This window comes from Myotis brandtii, unplaced genomic scaffold (genome assembly GCF_000412655.1).
Source record: "Myotis brandtii unplaced genomic scaffold, ASM41265v1 scaffold354, whole genome shotgun sequence".
In the NCBI taxonomy this organism is placed as follows: domain Eukaryota; kingdom Metazoa; phylum Chordata; class Mammalia; order Chiroptera; family Vespertilionidae; genus Myotis; species Myotis brandtii.
In genome coordinates, this window is record NW_005363609.1 from 1,555,344 (window position 1) to 1,580,232 (window position 24,889).

Sequence of the window (24,889 nt, forward strand, 5' to 3'; positions counted from 1 at the left end):
GAAATCAAAGAAGTAACAAGGGTTTAAAACAAGTAGGGCCTTATAGGCCACTGTAAAGTCTTCACTTCCCTATGAAGAAGTGTGGCATGATATGATGTACATTTAAAAAAAGACTTCCCTCTGCTACATGGAAAATAAATTGTAGGCATCAAATATAGAAACAAGAATGTTTAGAAGGATAATGACAAAAACCTTAATGAATGTTGATGGTGCCTTGGAGCTGAGTTTTTGTGGTTTAGGTGGAGAGATCTGATTGTTTTTTAGATGGATGTTGAGGACACATACAAGGGGATTTGCTAATGCATTAGATGTGGAGTATGAGAAGAGAGAAGGCAAGGGTTATTCAGAAATGTGGGCTTGAGGCCCTAAAAAAAGGGAGTTGCCATCTATTGAGAGGAGGAAGATGATATGAAAAGCAGGTTTTATGGAATCAATAGTTCATTTTTATGTTAACTAGTTCTTTATTAGACATCAGTCTTAGTATGGCATGCCCAGAAGTCAGAGCTTGAAGCAGAAGTTTATGCATTACTATGCTGTGAGGGAGTGCAGTGACTGAGAAAGTGTGAGGGACAGAGGGCAGGAGGTAGGAAAGGGGCAAGGACTTGATTTTATTCAAAGTTCCTACTTGAATTGAGGGTATGGGCCTGGGACTGTGGGTTCTCTCTACACGAGCATATGCAGTGCTGTGTGCTTTATTGTTCCGGTTAGTGTGGAGATGACATAAGCCTCCTCTCTGTGGCTTCAGAAAAGGCAGAGGTTCTAGTTGCTATGGTGAAATGAAAGTGGCATTCTCTCACAGAGACATCTCCCAAATGCCATTCACTGACAATGTTTGTCATGTAAATTTGATCCCATCTATTTTCAGTGTCCAAAACCATGAATTGATCGACCCTACTGACAAAGATTCCCTTTTAGGCCATTAATGGGATTGAAGTACAAAGACTGCTGTTATTTGTGCTCCTTCCTGCAAGCAGCATGAATGCTGTGAGGAGTCATTTTAAGTATGCTGCCCAGACAAAAGGAAAACAGTTTTTGTTTTTTTTCATTTGGTTCATGCTTTTGTAGTTTTTCTAATTAGATTATCTTTTAATAGTTTCCTTCTAAGATTTTCTTCTTTGGCCACTGAGTTTATAGTCTATTCAAAGCTGAGGAAACTAACTATGGGCATTTGGAATGCCTTATGTACTGCAGCCCATCTCTTTGGGGTGAAGATGCCACCTGTTCCAGAGAAAGCTGGGACCAGGCTTGTTCAATAAGATATTCTCGCCAATTCTCTACGAATGCCTTCACCATGCGTAATATTTAAATAAGCACGTTGGCTTCTTCCTAAACTAAAGATTAAATATAATATTTCATGTTAAGAGCTCTAGGTTCATATATCTCCTATCTTATACTCAAGTTAATAGTCCCTATTGGCTGTGCATTTATGAAAAAGCCTTGTAAGTGGTTTGATCATCAATACATATTTGTGGGAATCTAGCTGTGGGAAATTTCCACAGTGGTAGAAAGATTTACGCACAGAGATGCTCATCCCACTGACCGACTGGAACCGACCGGCACTGTGGAACTCTTTAGAGGCTAAATATTATGCAATTATTAATGTAGTGTTTAAGAAGGCCACAGCTATAAGAAAACATCTTTGATAAAAGCTTATATGAAATTGTATATATGGCATAATGACATTGTGTAAAATTTTAAAAGAGAGATAAAACATGCATAGGAACAGACTTGGAGAAGCCTCCTGAAATGGTAGCAGTGATTATCTTTAGGTAGTGGGATTATTTATATTTTTCCTACTTTTTCATGTAGTCTAAATTTTCTATAATACCCACAAATTATTTTTAATGGGAAAATAATAAATAAGAGGAGAGAGAGGAGCAGCCAATGAAAAGCAGAGGTGCCTCTCAAAGCTCCATGTTGGGGTGATTTGCACATTGTCAGGAACGGGGTGCTTCCTGTGGCTGGAGCTTCAGGTGAGTGAGAGGGAAGGGTGCAGCTTTGCCGCCTCCTTTGAGATAAAAAGCTGAATGAGGCGAGGAAATAGTTTCTCCTGGGAAGAGTGGGCTCTCCCTCAACAGCATGTTTTAAAATGTGACCTGATTTGGGAGACTTTTCACAATATGCCAACGAATCAGTCACATGATACAAAAAGGAAAATAACAGAGAATTGATTGGAGATCAACGAAGTAGCCACACAGATAGACATAGAGGGAAAGCATGGCCAGGCTCGTATTCTGAGGAGGCATGTTCTCCTAGGACAGGCATGGCCAAAGTGGGAGTATAGGCAGAAGGAGGGAGCAGACTTTGAAACCATCAACAGCAAGTGCTGGTCACCGAGGCCCCGAGGTAACGGGCAGCCTTCAGGGGAGCACTATAAGGGTGGTCTTCCTTCATCTCCACCTTCTCCGGTGAAGTCCGTCACACGTCTCATCTTCAGGTTCAAGCACATGGGTGCTCAAGACCCCCAGCTGAGCAGTTCTCATTCAGTAACAAAGAGGTTCGTCAGCCTCCTTATGTCTTTTCCACTCAGAGGTCTGTGGAAAACAAAGGGAGAACACTGTGTGGAGAATGGATTCCCCACTTACATTCTCAGGATACAATTTGCTTCCAAATATATGGGTAATATGCTGGTCGTGGATACAATTTTTGCCAGTTTGCCTATGGGAGCAGCATGACCAGGGCCAAATGGCCAGGCTCCCTCGGTCTGGGTGAAGACCCAGGAAGTCCCCAAGTACTGTACTTGCTAGGCAGTTTCTGCATAAATGAAAGGATGAGTTGGCAATAAAGTTAAGAACTGCGGTAATTATCAAAATGATGTTTTATGATGACTCCCAAAGGAACGTCAAGTTCTTTCACTGAACTAGAATTTCAGTGCAGCAAATGCAAGAACCAGTGGATTATTGTGTGGGGATTAATCAATTTCCAGTGACCATCCCTCCCCGTGATCCTCAGGTCCTAAGTACAAAGCTATGAGAAAAAAAATGGCTTTCCTCTCACCCTGGGTCTTACTTCCTTTTAACCTCAGTGCAGGAGAAAGAAATATATATATAGAACCGTCTGCTATTTCATCCCGAGTCACTGGATCGAAGGCTAGTTCAGGGAGGAAGAGCCCAGATGGGCCGATGGGTAAAGACCTGCCCCCAAGTGTCCGCTCCTGTCCTACCTCCACTGTCAGATCACTCCCACCTGGGTTGGCGTTCTCTTCCCTGTCCCTGCCCAAGGAGAGTTACCGTCACCCTCAGGAGAGAGAGGTACCAAAGAGACACAGGAAGAATCACTCTTACAGCATGTAGCTGGTTGCCTAGAAAGCTGCATTTTCAGTGAACGCCTTAAGGATATGCCAGACGGATAACAACCCAAAAAGAAAATGGATCTTATATCCAGAAGAAAAAAGTCTAAGAAACTGGACACGCCCAATTCATTGTTCCAAAAGACACAGTGGTCAAGAATGAACGGCCCCTGTTTCCTCGTATGCTCTTCTCATCCTCCTTCCTTCACGGAGGGTCACAGGGAAATGAAGGGAAGTCCTTCTCCCAAGTCACTGTCATTCATTAAGTAACAAGGGCAAGTTCATAAGAAGCCAGTCTGTTTTCTCCATTTTACTCACAGTCAACACGTTTGGAAAAGAATGAGAGATGTGGAGATCAAGGTTGTAAGACATGGATATACACATCTCATTTTGAATTTTTTTCTGATTAATTCACCTCTGTGGTTTTAAAAAATCATTATAATTGTTTTATCTCTTCCTGATTTTAAAAAATATATCAGATCATAACTTAAACGAAATGGCAAATGTCCCAAAACTCAAATTATAATTTATTAAAAGGTAAAATATTGTTTTCATTTAACACCACTATGAAAGACTTGAAATACGTTCTTCCTAAACAGGCAAAGTTTCTTTTCTTGAGCAACTTGGGAGGCTATACCTGCCTTCCCAATGATATAAAATATGCATTAATCTTATTCCAACAAAGTCCCCCCTAATAGAGGGCTTGTTAACATGATCTACAGTTGTCAGAACCCAAGGGAAAGTATTGAGTGTCAAGATATATTGAAAGAGACCTGATTGTCACAATTACCCTGTAACAGTCACTCGGTGGATAGAAATTCTACAGTGGACTTAATGTGTAGGCAGGACTCAGTGTCTGCGCCTCAGCACAGGTCCTGGCACAGTTCTCTCAGCACTTAGTAGGCACTTCGTAAATATTAAGGGAAGGGAGAAAGGGAGGGAGGGAGGAAGGAAGAGAGAGGGAGGGAGAAGTGGATAGAAATTCTACAGTGGACTTAATATGTAAGCAGGACTCAGTGTCTGCGCCTCAGCACAGGTCCAGGCACAGTTCTCTCAGCACTCAGTAGGCACTTTGTAAATATTAAGGGAAGGAAGAAAGGGAGGGAGAGAGGAAGGAAGAGAGAGGGAGGGAGGGGTAAAGAGAGGGAGGGAGGGAGGGAGGGAAGTTAGCCTATGGATTTCCATTCTTTACAATTCACTTTCTCACAAACAAAATCTACTCAAATGGAATGCCCGTTGCTTTTTTCCTAGGTCTTTCTGTCCCTAACACCATTTTAAGCATTGGTTTCAGAATCTGGACAGGTAATGAGAAAACATAATGAAAGCCAATGGGAAGACGAGACAGCAAAGCCCTGGGTTCAACTTGGCCAGTTAATCAAATTTCATGTTTATTGTGCAAATGAGCGGTTGCTAAAATCTTGAGTGCCTTACTAGAACATGCTTGGTAGTAAAAGGTGATCAATATATGTTTGCTGATAGCAAAACAAACAAGACACAGACATCTGCATGTCCCACAGCAGCAAACATAAATGATGGGTCGTGACAAGGAGGTGCATTTTCAGGCACTAATCTGTAAAGACATCCGTGATACAGAGATAAGAAAGAAAAAAATGCCAAGTCTCAGAACAGTGTGACCTTGATTCAGTGAATACCAAGCTGTCCGGGTTGCCAGTGCTTTTAAAACATCAGGAAGAGTACATGAGCCCACTGCTGGCTGTGGCAACCTCTGGCCTGAGAGCGAAGTCAGTGCAGGAAGTGTGACCAGGGGCTTCCTCTTGTTCTGTCCTATAACCCAATATTATTTACGTTCTTTACACAACACATTATTTTCAAATCTGACAATATGTGAAAATAAAATAACTGAGAAAAAGATCATAATTTTCAATTAGTCTTAATATATGTTCATTTTCAGAGCAAAAAAAGAGCCATTAAAATGACTTACCTTGTTATTATTAGAATTTTCTCCATTACGGTCCATGAGTTTTATTTGATTTTATTAGCAATCTCTTTCAGAAGACCCTTGAGATCATTAAGCTTGGGGGAAAAGAAAAAGAACTGGTGTTAAGATCGATTTTCCAACTTTGAATTTTAAATTACCACTCTATAGTTTTTCCGTGAAACGGATGTGTGTATGAGTGAGTGTGGTGCGTGCCTGGAACGGGACAGCGAGGGAGGTGATGTTTCAGACCCTGTCCACCACTTACTTTCTGAATTCACATCACTAGCAGATGACCATTCGCATCAGTTAGCATTAGTTTAACTCAAATGCAAATCACTAGTGATTCCTACATAGAAATAATAGATTTTAACAACACAGAGAACTAATATTTAGAAATAATGTTATATGTAACAAATACAAATAGTTATAAGATACCAATAAAGTTGTGCTTTGATATGTGAATAATACTAATAAAAATAATATGCAATAAGAATAAATCAAGTTTTTGCAAAGTGTCCCTCCTCACAAAAAACAAACAAACAAAAAAACAGGGTAAGTGGTAAAACAATTTCTGTAAAGGCATAATAAAATTATCTTTGATACATGCATATTTCATAAGTTTATTTCACAAGATGCACGAATCTCACTTGAAATTACATTCCATCATTGTGCACCTGGTAAAAGTTACAGACATAATGCCTTTTGTGTACAGTTGACCTTTACTTTGCTATATCACTCACTCAGGGAAAACCTGTGTGTGTGTTTTTGTTTTGTTTTTGTTTATTTTTAATTTTGTTTTTAATTTTGTTTTATTGCTTAAAGTATCACAAAGAGTATTACATATGTCTCCTTTTTTTTTTTCTTCCCCTGGCCTCCCCTACCCCCCAGTGTCCGGGGAGGGTTGGGGGAATAAGAGATCAACTGAAGGACTTGTGTGCATGCATATAAGAAAACCTGTGTTTAACTTGGGCTTATTTTCAGTAATAATCTCTTCATTTAACTTTCTATTTTAAAGAACAAAAAGAAACTGTAAGGGTTAGTGGCTCCCTGAAAAAGGAAAACGAAGTAAGATCCCTACTTGCAGACTTACAGGCATCTGTGAATGCTGTTGTTTTCTGGTATAACAATGAGGTGGAGAGATTCTTTATTCACCAGAGGGGCTTTGAGGAGAACTCTGTGTTTATTGATGGTAGAATGGCTTTAATAAGCTGTTTAAAGTAGGGTGTAAGGTTCCAAGAGCTTGCTAAAGAAACAAGTGATGATCTCTAAATTTTATCTGGATGAAATGGAGACTCAGACGAGGAGGCATAGAAGATAGAGGAAGGAATAAACAGGAGAGGGGGCCAGGGAAGCAGGACAAGAAGCAGGGAGAGGTATTAAATTCTATGGGTGAAGACGGCCCATGCTGTGTGCTGTGAAGTTTGAGTCTTCCCTAGGAAACTGTCCATTCCGTCCCAAACCTACAGAACCAGAAAAGGGGGTGATCTCCATAGCCCGGAGCATGCTAAGGAGACAGAATCTACAAGCACTTCTCTGAGGTCCCCGGAGACTCCTGGCTGGCACATGTGGTAAACAGCCTTCAATAGGATTTCATGATATACGACTCCCTGAGCCCCCACCTCCCACAACCTCCACTGCTCAGGTCCATTGTCCCCTCTGACGGTGTCCCTGCCCAGACCCTCACTGGTGCGAAGGTCTCCCTGGTCCCCGGGAGTCAGGTCAGCTTGTCCAGTGCCCGGGATGACCTTTGCCCAGACCCAGCGGGTGTCCAGGAGGCCCAAGGCTCTGCCCCGCCCATGGTTGCCTCATCCTGGCCATTCTCTGCCCCAGAACAGGGTCAGCACTGAGGAGTGGCTTTTGAAGCTTCAGCCCAACCCCTACTTTCCATCAGCTCCTGCCAAAGCCACCCAAGTGAACCCACAAGTAAAATAGCACAACACAACAACAAAAACAGCCTGTTTTCTCCACAAACACAACACCTAGACAAGTCGCTAGCTCCTGTATTCCCCAAACCAGGCAATCTGGAATGCATGAGAATAGCGCATAGGAAATTGTTCCCGCAATCCCACACTGCACAAGTCAGCCTGCAAATGCTCCCACTCCCAAAGGGTCCGGGCATGGATCCAGGGGCAGGTCTGCTTTGATGGCCCTGAGCCCCATGCCAGCACATGACAGGTGCTCAGTAAATTGGATTTGCTATGTGGTCTAGGCACAGAAGCAGCAGACAATATGTTTAAATATGAATACTTAATATGGAAAGGCGAATATATCATATAAGGTTTTCTATATAGTACATATTGCATCTGTCTAATGGAAATAGATATTCTATAAATATTTTCTGATCTCCGAGGGTATAAACATGATATGCATCCTAGAATGATCGTTTGTGTACAGTACTCAACTCTAATAACTTAGGAGTCTTCCCGGCCCCTCAATTAAAAAGTAGCAACAATACAACATGAGAACGAGAGTAGCCATAAGAAGATGCACTACTATGTAACAGCATATCTCCGAAGGTCCTTTCTCCCTGCACACACGTACCGCCCCTCAGCAAGCGGCGGTCTGCTCCTCCCCGACCTGAAGCCAGGCTGGCCTGGGCTGCTTTGACCAATACCCTGGTGGAAGGGACATCATGCCAGGTCCAGGCCTGCTCTCCCTGTGCCTAATGCTCACATGTGTATTCGTGCATCTGAGAAGCAGGTCCACTCCAGCACCCAGGGAATGTTACGCAGGGAAGCTGAATATGAACAGAGTCACATCTGCTTTTTAAAAAATAACCTCTAATTTTGGACCATAACCACTGGCCTCTCGCTGAAAGCACAAAGATAACAGATGAAAGTAACATTTCTCAAACTATAAACAAAACGATACCTTTGCATCCAGCTGTCTAAACCGATGCCTCATTCTTCAAGGGGCATAGAGAGAGAGAGAAAGATTGAGAAAGGGCTATTAGGCTCCATTTTCCAGTCTTTTAAAGAGAAAAATACAGATCATTTTCATTTCCAACTAAATCAATGTCAGCTGTAGTTACCTTCTCCCTAATACCCAAACGAAGCAGAATTCCACTCTCACCACAGCTAGAAGTGCAGCAAATAGACGCTACCCGTGGGGATGGAGTGGTGGAAGGTGGCCCATAAGGTCCATCCCTCCCTTCTGAAGCCAGGTTCTCAGACTCTGGAAATGGAGAAAGCTTGGGGCATCTGCTTTGTCACTCAGAGAGGAAGAGCACATGTCCCATGCTCCTCAATGGTTGTGCTGAGGCTCACTCATGGGATTCACGTGCTGCTTATATTTACTCATTTTTGTTAGAGTGAATTTTGAGGTGAGTTTGGAATGCTCAGTATTTGTGACGTGACCACAAACCATGTAGTTCACATGATAAGAAAGGCACGCTCCTAGCAGCCCTGCATAGCACGTGATATGTGGACCATCTATGGCAGCGGTTCTCAACCTGTGGGTCGCGACCCCTTTGGCGGTCGAACGACCCTTTCACAGGGGTCGCCTAAGACCATCCTGCATATCAGATATTTACATTACGATTCATAACAGTAGCAACATTACAGTTATGAAGTAGCAACGAAAATAATTTTATGGTTGGGTCACAACATGAGGAACTGTATTTAAAGGGCCAGAAGGTTGAGAACCACTTATCTATGGGCTTAGTGGCTTAGCTGGTTCTATGGGATGTTTATAACTGCTGCAAGTGATCCGTAAAGGATGTCCAGGACTCTCAGAGATAGTCTATAACACATCAACCAAATTGTTTTTCCATCTTCTAATGTCTCTACTTCATCCGAGAAATACCTGTGTGGCACCTGCCTGGTGATGCCCATTGCCCATTACCTGAGGGGCTTCCCAGAACCCACCTCTGCAGCCATGGCAGAGGGGCCTACATTCTTGTCACCAGGTTCTAGGGCCTAGAAGGGCAATCAGAACAGCAGACTGGTGGTTTGCTCCTCCCTGCAAAGCTGACCCCACGTTTACTGTTTGTCATCCACAACTGCCTGGGTAATATCTTTGGGTGCGATTGCTCTCGGCTGTAATTTCTCTCTACAGAGCCGCTCAGATCAGCTGCCTACATTCTGCCAGCTGGGTACACAGGGCGTCTTGCAGAGCAGAAACCAAGGATGGACATACTCCTCTGAGGCGTCGTTGGCTTTCGTGTTGGTCTTGACAAGGTAATTTTCTTTCATGACGCCCTCCCATGCCAGAGTCTCATTGTCTTCATTTTTGAAACCTTTAATAATGAGACAAAGAAAAACATTCAAATTGTTTCATTTGCCCCTTGCTCCTGAATCAACACCCTCTGGGTGTTTTGGCGATGCTGGTACCAGGAGAATCCGATTCGTCCTAGGCAGGCTGATCTGACTAATGTTACTTACTAGTGACAGCCACAGAGAGATGGAATATTGATGAATTTCTCTGCCGGCATGAAATAGGAATGCAATCTCCATTCTAAACAGAGCGAACCAAAGCCTGTCTCGGTGGTTTGTGACTTAGCATAATCATTTCACTAGTGAATTTTAGTTCTCATTTCATTGTGCTCCTCTTCCACTTTGATGACATAAAAATGCTACCTGGATCATTCTGTTAAACTAGAGGCCCAATGCATGGATTCATGCACCGGTGAGGTCCCTCAGCCTGGCCTGCACACTCTCTCATTCCGGGACCCCTCGGGGAATGTCAAACTGCCAGTTTCAGCCTGATCCCCACATATAAGATCTTTGGTTAATCTCTTCCCCTTCTCCCACCTCCCCCTTTCCTCTGAGATTCATCAGTCTGTTCCATGTGCCCATGCCTGTGCATTGAGCGTCTGCCCCCCAGTGGTCAGTGCGAATCATAGCTACTGGTCAAATGGTCAAACGGTTGCTTGGGCTTTTATATAGAGAGAGATTGTAAAAAGACACTGTCTTAGGTTGCCTGCCCTCAACTTAAGACAGGGATAGGAATTTTGATGGAGAGGCAAATAAGGTCTGACATTGCTACCCCACTGAGCTGTGAGGTCTGGGCACAGACCTCCAGGAAAATCTCAGGTCTCATCTTTTCCTCCAAGGGCAGCCCGGGTGTGCTGCTCCATGGGCCTGGGGCATGTTCCTGCAGTCTTAGCTCAGCTTCCTGCGGTGCCTCACCTTTCAGATGGCAGGCAAGCAAGAGAACAGAGAAGCATGTCCAGCATGTCCCCTGTGTTTCAGGTACCAGTGCCATGGACGGCCACCCTCGCATGTTCACACAGGTGTCCGCTTGGAACAAATGCACTTAATTTTTACCTGTAAATCTGTTCCTCGACATGTGAGAGCTTAGAGAGAATTGTATAATCTTCCTGAATTTAAAAATAATTCATTGGGAGTCAAAGACAGCCAAAATGCAGGTGGCAGATTTGAAGCAAACCCTACACAGCAAATACACATTTACTTCTTTTCTTTATTTTTCTCATTTCCCCCCGCCAAGATTTATTTGTAAATGGTGGTTATTCACTTTAGAAAATAACTCCTAACTTAATCTCTTTCGATTGTATTTTTCCTAACAGCATCATTTCCAATGTCTTTTCCTCTAACTAAAATGTATGGAGGAGCCTAAGAGGAGGGCTTTAAAAATCAGCACAGCCCGGCTGTGGTGGCTCAGTGGATTGAGCGTCGTCCCGTGGACCAAGAGGTCCTGGGTTCGATTCCCAGTCAGGGCACATACCTGGATTGCGGGCTCGATCCCCAATAGGGGTGTGCAGGAGGCCAATAAATGAGTCTTTCTCATCATTGATGTTTCTATCTCTCTCCCCCTCTCCCTTCCTCTCTGAAATCAATAAAAATATTTTTTTTAAAAAATCAGCACAGAAAGGACAAGGCAGTCCTGGATGCAGGTGGCCAGAGCGGGAATGACAAAGGACCAAGAAAAAATGGCCCAACTTTATTAGGAAATGCTGGTGGAAATTATGACATAGCATTTCACCAACCAACCCAGAGAAGTAGCCGGGTCTTCAATAATGACTATATCCTGTGCTGGCAAAGAGGGAGATAAACAGGCTTCCCAGAGGCTGGGAAATCTGTACATGGTTACCCTCAGGGGGTGGGGACGAGTGGGGGCCCAAACAATATCCGAAGACTTAAACGTCTAGAAATTTCTCTTATAGAAATAATTCCAAGGGAAAAAACCACTGATGTGCTAAAAAAAAAAAAATGAATGCAGAGAACTGTTTATCATAATAGTATATGATAACAAAGAAGACGAAAAATCTACATGTTTAAGAAGAGACTGGTAAAATTAATTATGGTACACTGATATATTGGAATATTCCAGTTAAAAGTTGTCATGCAGATTTTTATTTTTGAGTTTGAAAAATGGTCATGATGTATTATTAGTTAAATGAACCAATTAAAGTATGAATGTATGTGCACAGATCAAATTATCATACTCCCAGACAGAATAATAGAATAAATATCAGTATGTTAACAATATTTAACTCTGGGTGGTGGGTTACATGTGCCCTGGCTCTTTCTTATTTGTGCTTTTCTATATTTTTCTAATGTCCTATTAATGAATATTGATTACTTTTTAATCATGAAAAACAATAACTTTCATAAAAATATAATTACTGGGTAGCATAATTTTTTTTATTACTTAAATATGTCACCAAAAATTTAAATTTGGATCCCACCTTTTCTGAAAGTTACTTGAAAAACCTTGCATTTTTCTCCAAAGAAGAGCAATTTCAAGCTTAAATTCCATGACTTTCCCAACATTGGAGGCAAATGCAAAGTAAATTTAGGAAACAAATTACCATGAGAGGCTGTGGCACCCACAGAGCACTGCCATTTCTGGAATTAGAGATTTCTAAGGAGGAACAAATGAGCCAGTCGTGAGTACAGGGCCGGGCTCCCTCCCTCCAGTCATCACTGCACCACTTCAGTGTGCAGAAAGGATCCCGTCCTTTGGGGTCTCCCATCCCCCTTCTTTATTCCTTCCTAAGAGTAAGAACTGTTTGAAGACCAAGAGTGTCTATGGCTCATACTTGTAAAATCATCACTTTCCCAGGGCCCACAGGGGGAGACAGGTGCAGGCTAACCGGGTCGTTTCTAACCTGTTTGCTTCCTCAAACTGAAGCTCCTATCCATTTGCTGGCTTCTCAGTTTCCCGGTTCTACTGAACCTGGAGTGAGCACAGTGCATCTTAGGAGAGCGGACCTTCACCTCTTGTAGCCCCTCCCCAAGCAGAACACCACTAGTGACGAGGCATTCACTAGCTCACTCAGCTATTCAGTTTTTTCCAGATAGCACTAATTGTTAGATGTTGTATTTGATTCACACGGAGTCCAGATCTTCCTTCCTGCACCTTTCAACCGCTGCTTGTTTTTTCTCTGGAACAATTCAGGAAAAATATATAGAACTTGTGGCCAGAGTCTCTAGTTGGCAATTCATTTGCCTCCCAATCTGAAGGCATAGGCTATCCCCACAGCCTTCCCCGGGGCCCTGGAGACACTCATCCGTGACTCGGAGTCAGGCAGCCAGAGATAGCACTGAGTCAAGTCACCAAGTGCCTCTGACCTCGGACCTGGTACAGTAAAATTCCAGAGCCCACAGCTTCCATCTCTGCTAGGAAGACTTTCCATTCCTTTAGCCCAAAATGACTCACTCTGTCTCCCAAGGCAAAATGATGGGGAGAAAATCAGCAGCTTATCCGAATTGTCAAAACACTTTTCTTCATCAAGAAAGGCAATTACACAGGTGTGATAGCTAATGATGACCCAAAAGTGACATTTAATGTCCTGAAAATGCTATTAAAAGAGATGACTAAGAGGATTCTTTAACCTGTGACACGAGTTGGGAGTCACTGGCACATTTACATCCTGAAAGCCAGACGTTAGGGGTCACAGCTTCAGGGATAGCACATAAGTATATTATGACCAATAGTGAGGGTCACGTTCATGCTTGCTTCCATTTCCATGTCATTAAGGAACTCCATGAAAAAAGAAAAAAAAATTGATGGTTCTTGGCAAGTTAGATTTTTCTTAATTGCCCCCAATGATCATGGATAGGTTGGTAAAGTTCCTATTTTTACTTTCTGAATCACCTAAATATTTGGGTTCCACTGAAGTGACAGGAATGATCCCCTCGATAGGAAACACGAATGGCTGGTGGCATTGGGGGTCCTTTCATTGGGTACAACAGAGAAAAGACCCGAGGGAAACACAAACACGCCCCCAGCAGCCACAGGCCGCACAGCACCCAGGACAGTGGGCACAAGGCACGGACAAGGCAGAAAGTCTCTATCTCATCCTGGCAAAACCAGTATGAGACAAGAACAACCTGACTGTATCCCGCTAATTATTTGTGTCGGATTCTACCTTAGATCACTCCCTTCCTCGATTGCTTTTACAGAGACTTTTTTTTTTTTTACCATTAACAGAGACTTTTTCCCTTTAACAGAGATTTTTTTTTTTTTTTTTGCCATTAGTGCTTCAGTTAGAGGGGACACATTTCAAGACCCTCCCCTGGCCCCCAAACTCCAAATTGACTGCTCCTCCCCGAGTCATGAGAATGAGCATCAGCGTCTGAGGGGCATCACTTCGCATGGTGATCTGGGATTCTCTGTTCACTTCCACCTTGAAGGAAACAAATGCAGTCGGCAGAGAGGTATTGCGATGCGTGCTTTGTGATTTATGTCACCACTTCTTGCAGTACCATATATCTTCTGTCTACATTTCCCCTGGGAGTTAGGATGACACTGTGACATGGTGGGCTGGGGACTGTGTGGAGCTAGAACCTGGCTGTGGAACATGGCCCGGGGTCTTGCATTAGTCCTTCTGCAGCCCTCGGCTCTAGGGACCCCTCTCTGGTCTCATCTGACCTAACTTCCTCCTCTTCCTGACCACGCCTCGCACCGGGGCTCCCTCCCAGCCTCTGCCTCTTTGCCTGGCTAATTCCAGTTCATCCTCTGGGTCTCAACTTAAATATCACCTTCTTCCAAGAAGTCTTCCCTGACTCACCCCCGTCTGGGGTTTAAGTGTCCATAGTGTAACTCTCATGAAGCCCTGCACGTTCGGGAAAATTAGCACTCCCCACATTTCTCAGTGAAAGCCTTTTCATTTTTGTTCTGCTCCCTGCGATCCTGAGCCCCACTGGAGGGCAAGGATAGCCTCTATCTTACTGAGCACCTGTTTAGATATTGCATGAGAACTTTTTCACTGGTCCTTGGTGGCCATCTAGAATCTGTGATGAGACTAACTGAAACATTCATGAACATTGAGGCACCCATTTCTTTCCCAAATGGCTAAAAGGTCATTTCTGGAACCAAGTTTGTGCATCTCACTAACACCCACACCTGTCACAGATCCTGCTCTGAGGGGAAGGGCTCGGGAAAGGTTCTCTTCAAGGAAGGAAAACACAGCAGATATTCAAATTACTCCTGGGATGCGTCCATTGGAGGAGAGTGGCAAAGGAAACGCCGCTCAGCATGGAGACTAGCCTGATGCGGCAGAGCTGGGTGCCTGCTGCCTGCACGGTGACAGGTGTGACCAGGAATCCGACAGTGAGAGGTCCTGGCTCCCAGAGCAGGGGAAGAGAGGCGCCTGGGAGAGACCCGCCTGCCACCCAGAGTTTGTCAGGGCCAAGGAAATGGGTGAGCACATGAGAGAGAGAACAGACTCACCTGTAGACACGATGACTCCTGCCTTCCAGAAGGAAGTGGGGCCCCACAGGGAGAGCATGCCCAGTGGACCAGAGGCCCGAGGGGCAGGCCCTAGGAAAGCACTGCCACATCCGGAACTGTGGTGAGAGGGCAGCCAGGCCACTGCCGAGGGTCCCACCAAGTGCCCCCACAGTAAAGGGTCAGTTTCAAACATGTGCCAGGCCAGAGAGCATGGAACCAGCCGTGACCAAGACCACTGTTTCTAGACAGGACCTCCTGCTCCTTCCCCCACCAGCCAACTGATTCCCCCCACCGGCCAACCGCCCTCCCCCCACCCCCACCCCATGCTGAAGGTCAGCAATGGCAGCTGGCGGGGGAGAGGGGAAGCCAGAAAGACAGGGACAAGCCAATGGGCCCCTTCCTGACAACTCCACCAGCTGAAAGGAGGTGAGCATACAGGGGGAGTCTCTCCTCCGAATGGCGATTAATGGGCTGGTTACTAGAGTGGACTGTACGTTCTAATTTCTAAGTTGAAACTATTTTACCAAGTGAAGTCATTGGGAGCTTTCTAATTCCTTAAGAGCAGCCAGAAAAGTCATGAGCCCTGTGGGGTCAAGGTTAACGCTTCCCAGAGAATAAATTTCACAGCAGCCAAGGGCAGCAACATCCCGTAAATCATGCTTGTTCAACATACTATTTAAATGATTATCATGTCCATCCCAAAGTTATTTCCCCAAATAGGACTGCCCTGGCAGATGGACAACAGGGTCTCAATTAATTACTAGGCTGGCCCGATGCCCAAGCTTTACGGACAGACAGACGTGAGCAGGGAAGCGGCTGAATAAGCCCTTATAGCTGAGCTAGGGACCAGGCACACCCCCCTGAAATTAACCGCTGCCTTTCATCCCAGCACACGTGGTGCGGCACTCACAGCAGGACAAGGGCTCCATGGGCTTCTCCTTACAGCAGCACTTGAAGCACTTCTTCACCACCATGTAGAAGTAGGCGAAGACGACGAAGGGGAAGGGGATGTTGAGGCGGTTGCAGTACTCCTGCACCAGGAAATACCGCTGGAACTTCCAGACCTGGTCGTTGTTCTCCTGGACGGTGCCCACGGTGTAGCTGGCGGGGGAGACAAAGTCAAGCTCAGCTTCCGCGTGCCTGTCATTCACTGTCAAACACTGGCATTCACTGCCGAACACAGCGTTATTGACTGTTGTCCATGACCCTGATGGTTCAAGTCCGGACAGGACAGAAAGTCCACGCTGGCATCGGGGCCAGAACAGCTCAGCACCAGGCACTCTCCAATTCAAGATGGGCCAGAATGGTGTCTGGCTTTTGGTTCTGGTTTTGTTTTTTTTCTTTTCAATCACACACACACACAAAAGTTGAATAAACTCTGAAATTATTTTTATTTCAAGACCTTGCAAGGAGTCTCTTTTTTCTCATCAGTCTATTATGATGCTAGATACAAAGAGACCCAAGGTGTCGAGTCTTTCGGAAATAATGTGCCCTCACATTCATGAAGGGCCTTAAACATGTTCACCCCTCTGACCCAGTCACTTTACTTAGGGAAATTTCACCCAAGACTAAGGAGGTACTGAGGACAGACAGTATGTGAGTGGATACACACACATGGCCGTTCGCCACAGCACCAGAGTAATGGCTGTCCCCACTCCCGCCCCAACAGAATGAAACCACTGAAATGTTCGACACTAAAAATATGCCTCACACGCTATGGTTAATCAACATGATTACATTAGGCACCATTAAAAATTATGCTTGTGACTAATTTTTATACTTTAGGAAAACACTTATATAACAATTGGGCTCAAACTTGTACTTACAATGTAATCTCACTATATAATCACACCACACACACACACACACACACACACACATCCCCACAGCAAGGCCCTCGTTCGGAGCAGCTCGGGTCCTCTCTCCCATCCAGGCTGTCACCCACCCCAACCCACATGCTGCCCAGTCTCCCTGCCAACCAGTGCCCGTCTAAGTCCCTTCCCTGAGAGAAATCCTGCTACACTCCCTCTGACTCTCCATCTCTAGTGACATCGTGGCCTCAGCTCCCAGGCTGGGCTGGCGGGAGGTTTTTGGTGGTAACCACGCTCCATCTCCTACGACCACATGAGCACCCTACTTGAGCAGGAGAGGAGGAGGACGCAGGGGCCCACAGAGAGACAAGCTTTCAGAAGCTGACACTGAAAACATTACCAAGAGATAACAAATGTTTGGGATTCAGATAGCCTGTGCCTAAATGAAACCCAGCAGCACGCTGAGTGACCAAGGAACAGAGGGTGACTAAATACTGAGAACATGCATATGATTCATCATTTTCATAACCCGTCACAGATCAAAAGGAAAAATATTATTTCAATCGTTGCCAGAGTCTTCTGGCAACATTCAACACCCACTTCTGATTAGGAAAAAAACTTAATAAATAAGAAAGAGGAGGAAACTTCCATGGCAGGGTAAAAAGAAAAGAGAATAAAAAGGATTCAGTAAGGAGACTTGTTCCGAAATAAATAAGCACAACTTAAATAGTCTTCAAAAAGTGGTAATTAAAATATATGTGTATTAGAAAAACATATCTTGCTCACGACAAATGGCTAGAAAAAAAATGTAACAAAAATCTGCCAGATCCATGTGAATAAAACTTCATGGAGAAACTGCACATAAGTGAATAAATGGAGACACCGCATTTTTAAAAAATGCCAGCTTCCTTCTCCTAAATGATTCTACAAAGTTAACATCATGACAATAAAATTCACAAGATTTTTTTTTTTTGAAGGAAAAAAGGATTTCAGAAGATGAGACTTAGGCGCCTCCATATGATTAAATATACAAGAAAAGCCAGGAAAGTTTGAATAAGAATAATGAGGGGACTTGTACAACAGATGCTAAAACGATTTTTAAAGCAGTAATTAAAGCCATTTGGTAGTAAAAACCAAAATAGAAAGCTTGATCAACAGACCAGAATGAAACGTCTGCAAAAAAATTACAAAGAAAAAAAGTAGATGCTAAAACAATGGCCAAATTTTAGAAGAAATTGAAATACAAGAAACTTGCCTGATGGACTTCCATCAGGTAAACCCTCCTGAGGCTTTTCTCAGATTCCATACGATTTCTGTTTGTGATTCCTCGCCCACACGCCAGCAGTCTCCAGCCAGCACTGCCCATGACCCTGGTGACCCTAGCTTCTTGCACCCTCACAATACCCCAGGGGCATGTGTTACAATGCTCCCCACATCTCAGGTTCAAAATCAGCAGTAAGAGACAACCAGAGATTTTGTTGCACGGACTTTTGAAGTGCTAACTCGATTTGGTAGACTGCTACCAGATAACACAGCTAAGACGTTGCCATAGGCCTGTGTCAAGACCCATCAAATCTCCCTTCACCTACAGGAAAATGTCCCAACCCTGTAACCTGGCATAAAAGACACTCTATAACCTAGTCCCTGCCTCCCTGCCCGCCATTGAGGTTGTCCATTCTCCACAGACAATCTTAGTCTCCCCATTTCTCCCTCCCCAGCCAGGCTCTGGGCTCCTAGGGTCCTCTGGGCAAATGTCACCTCTGCTGCTGCTGCTGCTCCTAGCCCCACCCCCAATGTCAGTCACAGTCAATCACTCTGTCCTCCGTGCACCACAGTGCTGTGTAATAGCCTTTTTATGCTGCATTTATGTATATTATATTATATTATATTATATTATATTATATTACTATGTTTCCAAGCTCATCTCCTCCCTTACCAGAACAAATCTCTCTCTGTCTCTAGGTCCTCATTCATAAATGATAACAGAGCCACACCTACACGAAAATGGTTAATAATTCAATGAGGTCGCACATGTGAGCACCTGGGTGTGCCTAATATGAGACTAGGTCAATAAATATAAGCTACTGCTCCTATTGTAACGATCTGATCTTCTTTTTTCTTTTTTCACCCCATTTCAATACCCTCCCTTAGATTGCTATACCGGGTGATTATTTTCTTTTCTTTCTACTTTTCTGCATCTTCATAATGAACATGTATTATTCCTAAGATTAAAAATATTTTTTATCCTGAAATATTATCCTAGATTGGAACATGTTTGCCGAGTCTTTCTCAGAAGAAATGCCTGGGGTGGATTTATCTCCAGAACACGGCGACCGTAAGCGCCATGTCTCTGGGCTGAGTCATTTACTGACCTTAACGTCACTTCGTGTCTCTGATAAGCCACACAGGGCCTGTGATTGATCATTTTAATGTAGAATTATCACAGATGTTTGCCCCATTTCCTTTCTCCGTGGAACACCATCTAGAGAGCACTCTGACACTGCGTTAAATTCCCAACCGTGCCTTTACGTTATAGGTCCTAAGGTGGCCATTGTGTATGATTAAGTCTGTACATAAATATTTGATGTGGTGCCAGACAGGGGTCACAGAGCAGGGCATTGGCAGGCAGACTAAGCCCAGAACATCTATCACAGCTGTTAGACCCTGTGTTCCGACCTTTTAGCCCAAGGATGGCAAGGGGACTGCTCCGGTGCCTCTCAAGTTCCCAGACAAGAATTAGCAGAGGAAAGGTGCTGGTTTAACCCGGGACTGGTCTGGGAGACCCCCCCAAGGAAGACATGTCCCCAAGTTGTCACACTTAAGCAGTGAACAGTTAATGGGGCGACAGTGGGGTACAGCCCAACAGCCTGAGCTCATGGGCAGAGGACCTGCGGTCGAGCCTCAAATGGACACAGGCAAGCCAGACAGCCCTTTGGCCCAGGCCACAGTCCCTGAGCATGTCCGCGACCTGAAAATGACAGGCTGGGCTCCAAATGCTACCATTTCATGACTGTAATACAGATAATGGGTCACAAATGTGCCAGGGGCCTCGAGAGTGGCTTTTGTGAGCAGGTCACAACACACAGACTTGGGACAGCCGAGTCATCATCTGCTCTGTGCCTCACTGAGACTCGCTGAATCGTGGATCGCAGAGACCTCGGCATTGGGAGCCGCCACCTGCTTGTTTCGTGTCTGTGGAGATGGTATTATAGTGGTGGGTTTTACAGGAACTGTCTGGTATTGGATGTGACAGTTGACAGGATGTTATCACTAAAACAGGACCCTAAGCAGCCCACTTCCCCCCTCTCTTGCTTCAAGTTTAGGAACTGGTACTCCCTTTCCCGCCCACACGTGGACACAGAATCACCCATCACCTGCCACCAGTCTCTGCAGGTGCAGATGTGGGGACCCCCTGCCTAGCATCATTGACTAAGTTCCTGTGAGCCACACAGGCATCTGCCTTCCTCATCCTTCCCTGGCCGGCAGATTGGGACAGAGAGGGGGTTGCACATGCCCTCTTTAAGTTCACATGGGACCAATGGCCACATGACATTCGTGGCCCCGGCACCAGGCGCAGAACAGATATTACACATCTATGCAGTGAGTCCCTTGCTGGCCTGTCAAGAACTCACTAAACAACAGCCTCGGCAGCTCAGCTCCCAACAATAACCAAATAATGAACCAAACATAGAAAAGAACCTGCTCCTTTCATTCAGCGAACAAACCCACGAAGTGCCGGGTGCTGAGCCAGGCTCGCGCTCCTCCTGCAGAGCTACTGTCAGGGAGGAGAGGAGGCTGTCACTGTGCAAGGGGCCCAGGGAGTCTCTACGCAGAGTTGGGAGGGCACTGGGACCACTCAGGCAAAGGATAACACTTGGCTCCTTAAAGGGCCAGCAGGAGCCGGGCAGGAGGAGGTCACGACGGGATAGGTCACCCTGGCAGAAAGGCCAGCATGTACAAAAGCATCAGGCATGACAGAGCACCCTGCTCAGGACAGACACATGGGTGCCTGCCCAGGACAGATGGCAGGGGTTGAGCCTAAAGGTGTGTTTAAAGGCCGGGTCACAGATGGCCTGAGCAGGGGGAGCTGAGGAGCCCGAAATTTACCCTGAACTCTATGGGGAAATACTGAAACCCTTTCACAAGTTCAAGCAGACCACTGACCTTTCAGAAACATTAGTGCAGAGGCTGTGCTGGCGGAGGACTTCCCTGCCCACAGAAAAGCCAGGTAACCCCTCACTGCCCAGCCATGTCCCCAAAGACACGTGTCCCCACCCGGCCCCCACCAAGGGTTTCTCTTCCACCTCAAAGCTTAACAAATAATTTTAAATTTGCATTCTGTTGCTAAACTGCCTGTCTGTGCCAGGTACTCAAAATGACTACCTCCCTTAAAGCCACAACATAAAAACAAGGGACTCCCTCTGAAACTACTACATGGGACTCTGAAACTCTCCTACGAAAGAGGAAGGGCAAATGAAAACCATGACTTTCTAAATGTATGAAGAAGAATTGCCAAACGCAATGAAAATATTTTGCAGTCACCATCACATCCTCCCTCAGCTTCGTTAGACATAAGCCGCAAAGGAGAGCCACTCTCCTGACTCCTTTTATTTGTATTGAAAAGGAAATTCTTAAAGCAGCAACTAAATAAAGGCTGAGTTGTTACAGCCCTAGAATCCATGCGGCTGAGTTCCATGGAGAACAAGAACCCTGGAGATGAGCCGAACTGCGTTCTGTCCCCATCATGCCAACACCGGGCGCTCCGGGAGATGACGAACCGGATGCTAACTGTGGAGAGTCTGGATGTCCTGGAGGCCATTACAGGGGCTGGTCTTTGGCGTCAAATAAACTTCCAGCACAGCTAATAGGGACACCCTGTATTTTTAATACAGTCTCTTTGAGGCCCCACCCCCTTAGATAGCCTGTCCCCTATGGCTCTTCCACAAGCTCCCCAAGGATGGCCTTCTCTGCTCTGCTCCCAGTTCCTCCAGCCCTATCCCCGGCACGGCCCTCGTGGCACAGACACCAGCGACCACCTGAGTGACACGCACCCGAACATGGCGACCAGCAGGTTGACCAGCAGGATGTTGGTGGACAGCATGTAGATGCACACAAGCGGGATGGTGATCCACTCAGGGAACCGCGGTAGGTTGTGCTCATCCAGCTCCACACACAGAGGCTTGGATTCGTTCCCAGTGAATGTGCAATGGGAAAAGTCATACGTGGTTCCTGAGGATGTGGAAATCAAAAGGTAACATGAGGACCCCTGGAGGGGCCAGCCCAGGGGACACAAGATGATGGTCTCTACCATGTGTTGGGCTCTAAGGTGGACATAAAATTCTGTTCAGGAGCAAAGCAAAGCTTCTGAGGGTGGTGTTCACTCCCTGGTGTTGGCCCAACTCAGGCCATGTGCTTCCAAAACAGCCCCAAGGGTCAGAATGGGGAGCCCTGGCTCTGGAAGCAACAGCCTCCTCTCAGCTGGGCCCACCCAGGCCAAGTCAGGCTCACCATCCACATCACTGGGCACCTGGCCAAACATGGCCAGGTAGGGCTCATAGATGACCGAGCGGAAGATCCACCTCCAGCGATGCTCATTTTGCCGGAGGATCCCTTGCCTGGCCACGCCGAAGGCCATCATCCACACAGCAAAGAGGAACAGGAAGAAGAACACGTCGATCAGCTGTCAGGGGAAGACATCAGAACTGAGTCAGGATGGTGCCCGGGTGGTGGGTCTGCTCAGTTGACCACGGAGAGAGCAGAGGTTTAAGGGCCTGAGGAATTAAGTCACCCAGTGTTTGCTCACTGATTTTAAAAATGGTCATCATTACCCGGCTGGCATGGCTCAGTGGTTGAGCATTGACCTATGAAGCAGGAAGTCACGGTTCAATTCTCAGTCAGGGTACATGACTGGGTTATGGGCTCAATCCCCAATGTGGGGTGTGCAGGAGGTAGCCGATCAATGATTCTCTCTCATCATTGATGTTTCTATTTCTCTCCCTCTCCCTTCCTCTCTCTGAAATCAATAAAAATATATATATATATATTTTAAATGGCCATCATATCCTTTGGGTCTGGGGACATCTATTTTCCAGAATTAAATTTTTGTTTGTAGGTCTCCAAACCAACTCAGCAGCAGAAGCTTTCTGAGTGAGGTACCAGCTTGTGAGCAAAGGAGAAACCCAACTTTGAAGCCCTTCTCTATCTCTCATGATTCCCACGCTCATTAAACCCTTACATTATCACCTTCGTTTTTTGGGTTTGTTTTTTGTGGAAAACCAAGGCTATCCTTATTAAACAAGAGTGCACACTTTGATTTTTTTGAAATTTTTGCACCCATATTATGACTTCATGGTGACTTGATGTCTTAGATATGCTTTGAATCAAAACCACAGATTCAAAGAACCTCTGTGTTGGAAAGGAACCTCCGGATGAGCTCATCCCAACGCCCATCTGATTTGCAGACAGAAGCAGGAGAGGTCTGGGTCATCTGGAAAACCGGCTTCGGAAAGCCACGTCGCCTCGCGTGGCTCCCTCTCTGCAGCATTATGAAAGGGCTCTTTGGTGCTTGTGCTCCACCTACACTACATGGCTATCAGATAGACGTTTCAACCCTCACTGCGCTTCTCACTCCCTGCATGTCTCCAGACAAACAAAATAACCTCCTAGACCGCTGTCCGCATCTATGGGATGGATAGAACAGTCCCGATCCTGCCTGTGCTCTTAGTGAATTATGAAGACTCAAATGAAAGTGCTTGGTGAAGTGTACACCTAAATTGATATCTTCATTAGCAACTCACTGAATTGTACTGTTCGCTCCTAACAATCATCTTTTGTTCAATTGCAACCCGGAAGAGGTCCCTGATGCAAACACATCAAAGAAAGCAAACCTTCCTGACTGTGAGATGCAATAGTCACTCTTGGACAAAATCCTCCTATCAACAATGAAAGGAACTCCAGCAAGAACACTGGCAACCACAGATATCCTCCATGCTTACCATCCTCTGCAGCATTATAATCTTGGGTCCTAAATTTCTGCTGACAGTAAAAATGTGGATCAACCTTAGAGTGAATATAATATAATCCAGGCAAAAAATGACTCGTCCGGAGTACAGAGAGGCTTTGTTGGAAGAGTGGAGCCTGTGGGCAGAAGGGGAACAGCATTTGTGAGATACTGACAAGACATTTCAAAGTTTTGTTTTTAAAAATAACCAAACATGAAGAAGCAGCCGAGAGTTGGGGGTACTGAGAGTGAGTAGAGACAGACCATGGAGACCACCCACCTGCCAGTCACTGAAGCCAAAGGCCATGGTCTTGTGCCCTCAGGGGCTCCAGCAGAGGCAAAGACGTCACATAGAACAGAACATTTAGAGGTCCCAGCCATTCCAGTCCTTCATCCTCAGATACTATTGCTGGAGCCCAATCGCAGCATTGCTATCTTCCTGGCTCAAGGATCCCAATCCCCGCCCCAGCCGAACTACCTGGGACCTGATCCTGCCAGGTTTCCCTTAATGAAACTCACCTCGTTCGCACCCGATCACTGGATTCGCTACTTGCCCGCTCATGGGTGAATTGAAAGCCATACGCACTTTCTAGCTGGAATGCCCTAGAAATCACGTCCAACCAATTGTACTTCAAATGTTGGGCCCTTACTGTTCTCAAAACTGCCTGGTACTGGCACAAGAACAGACATATAGATCAATGGAACTGAATAGAGACCCCAGAAATCTACCCAAGCCATTATGCTCGATTAATATTTGACAAAGGAGGCAAGAGCATACAATGGAGTCAAGATAGTCTCTTCAATAAATGGTGTTGAGAAAATTGGACAGATACATGCAAAAAAATGAAACTAGACCACCAACTTACACCATACACAAAAATATACTCAAAATGGATAAAGGACTTAAACTAAGATGGGAAACCATAAAAATCTTAGAAGAATCCATAGATAGCAAAATATCAGATATATGTCGTAGCAATATCTTTACTGATACAGCACCTAGGACAATGGAAACTAAGGAGAAAATAAACAAATGGGACTACATCAAAATAAAAGGCTTCTGCACAGCAAAGGAAACCATCAACAAAAAAGCCCACTGCATGGGAGAACATATTTGCCAATGTTATCTCTGATAAGGGTTTACTCTCCAAAATTTACAAGGAACTCATACAACTTAACAAAAGGAAGATAAACAATCCAATCAAAAAATG

General features: G+C 45.2%; 1 protein-coding gene across 1 annotated transcript in view; it reads right to left on the minus strand.

The window, feature by feature from the left end:
• Window positions 1-609: 609 nt before the first annotated feature.
• Window positions 610-24,889, minus strand: part of TRPM8 (transient receptor potential cation channel, subfamily M, member 8) — an 84,603-nt gene continuing 60,323 nt past the window's right edge. The window contains exons 20-27 of the mRNA XM_014544160.1: window positions 23,674-23,815; window positions 22,187-22,358; window positions 21,730-21,907; window positions 15,778-15,968; window positions 9,366-9,465; window positions 8,100-8,133; window positions 5,232-5,323; window positions 610-2,534 (exon numbers count right to left, since the gene is read on the minus strand). Coding sequence (XP_014399646.1) covers window positions 5,273-5,323; window positions 8,100-8,133; window positions 9,366-9,465; window positions 15,778-15,968; window positions 21,730-21,907; window positions 22,187-22,358; window positions 23,674-23,815 — 868 coding nt within the window. The 3' untranslated portion in view covers window positions 610-2,534; window positions 5,232-5,272. The remainder of the gene's footprint in view (window positions 2,535-5,231; window positions 5,324-8,099; window positions 8,134-9,365; window positions 9,466-15,777; window positions 15,969-21,729; window positions 21,908-22,186; window positions 22,359-23,673; window positions 23,816-24,889) is intronic.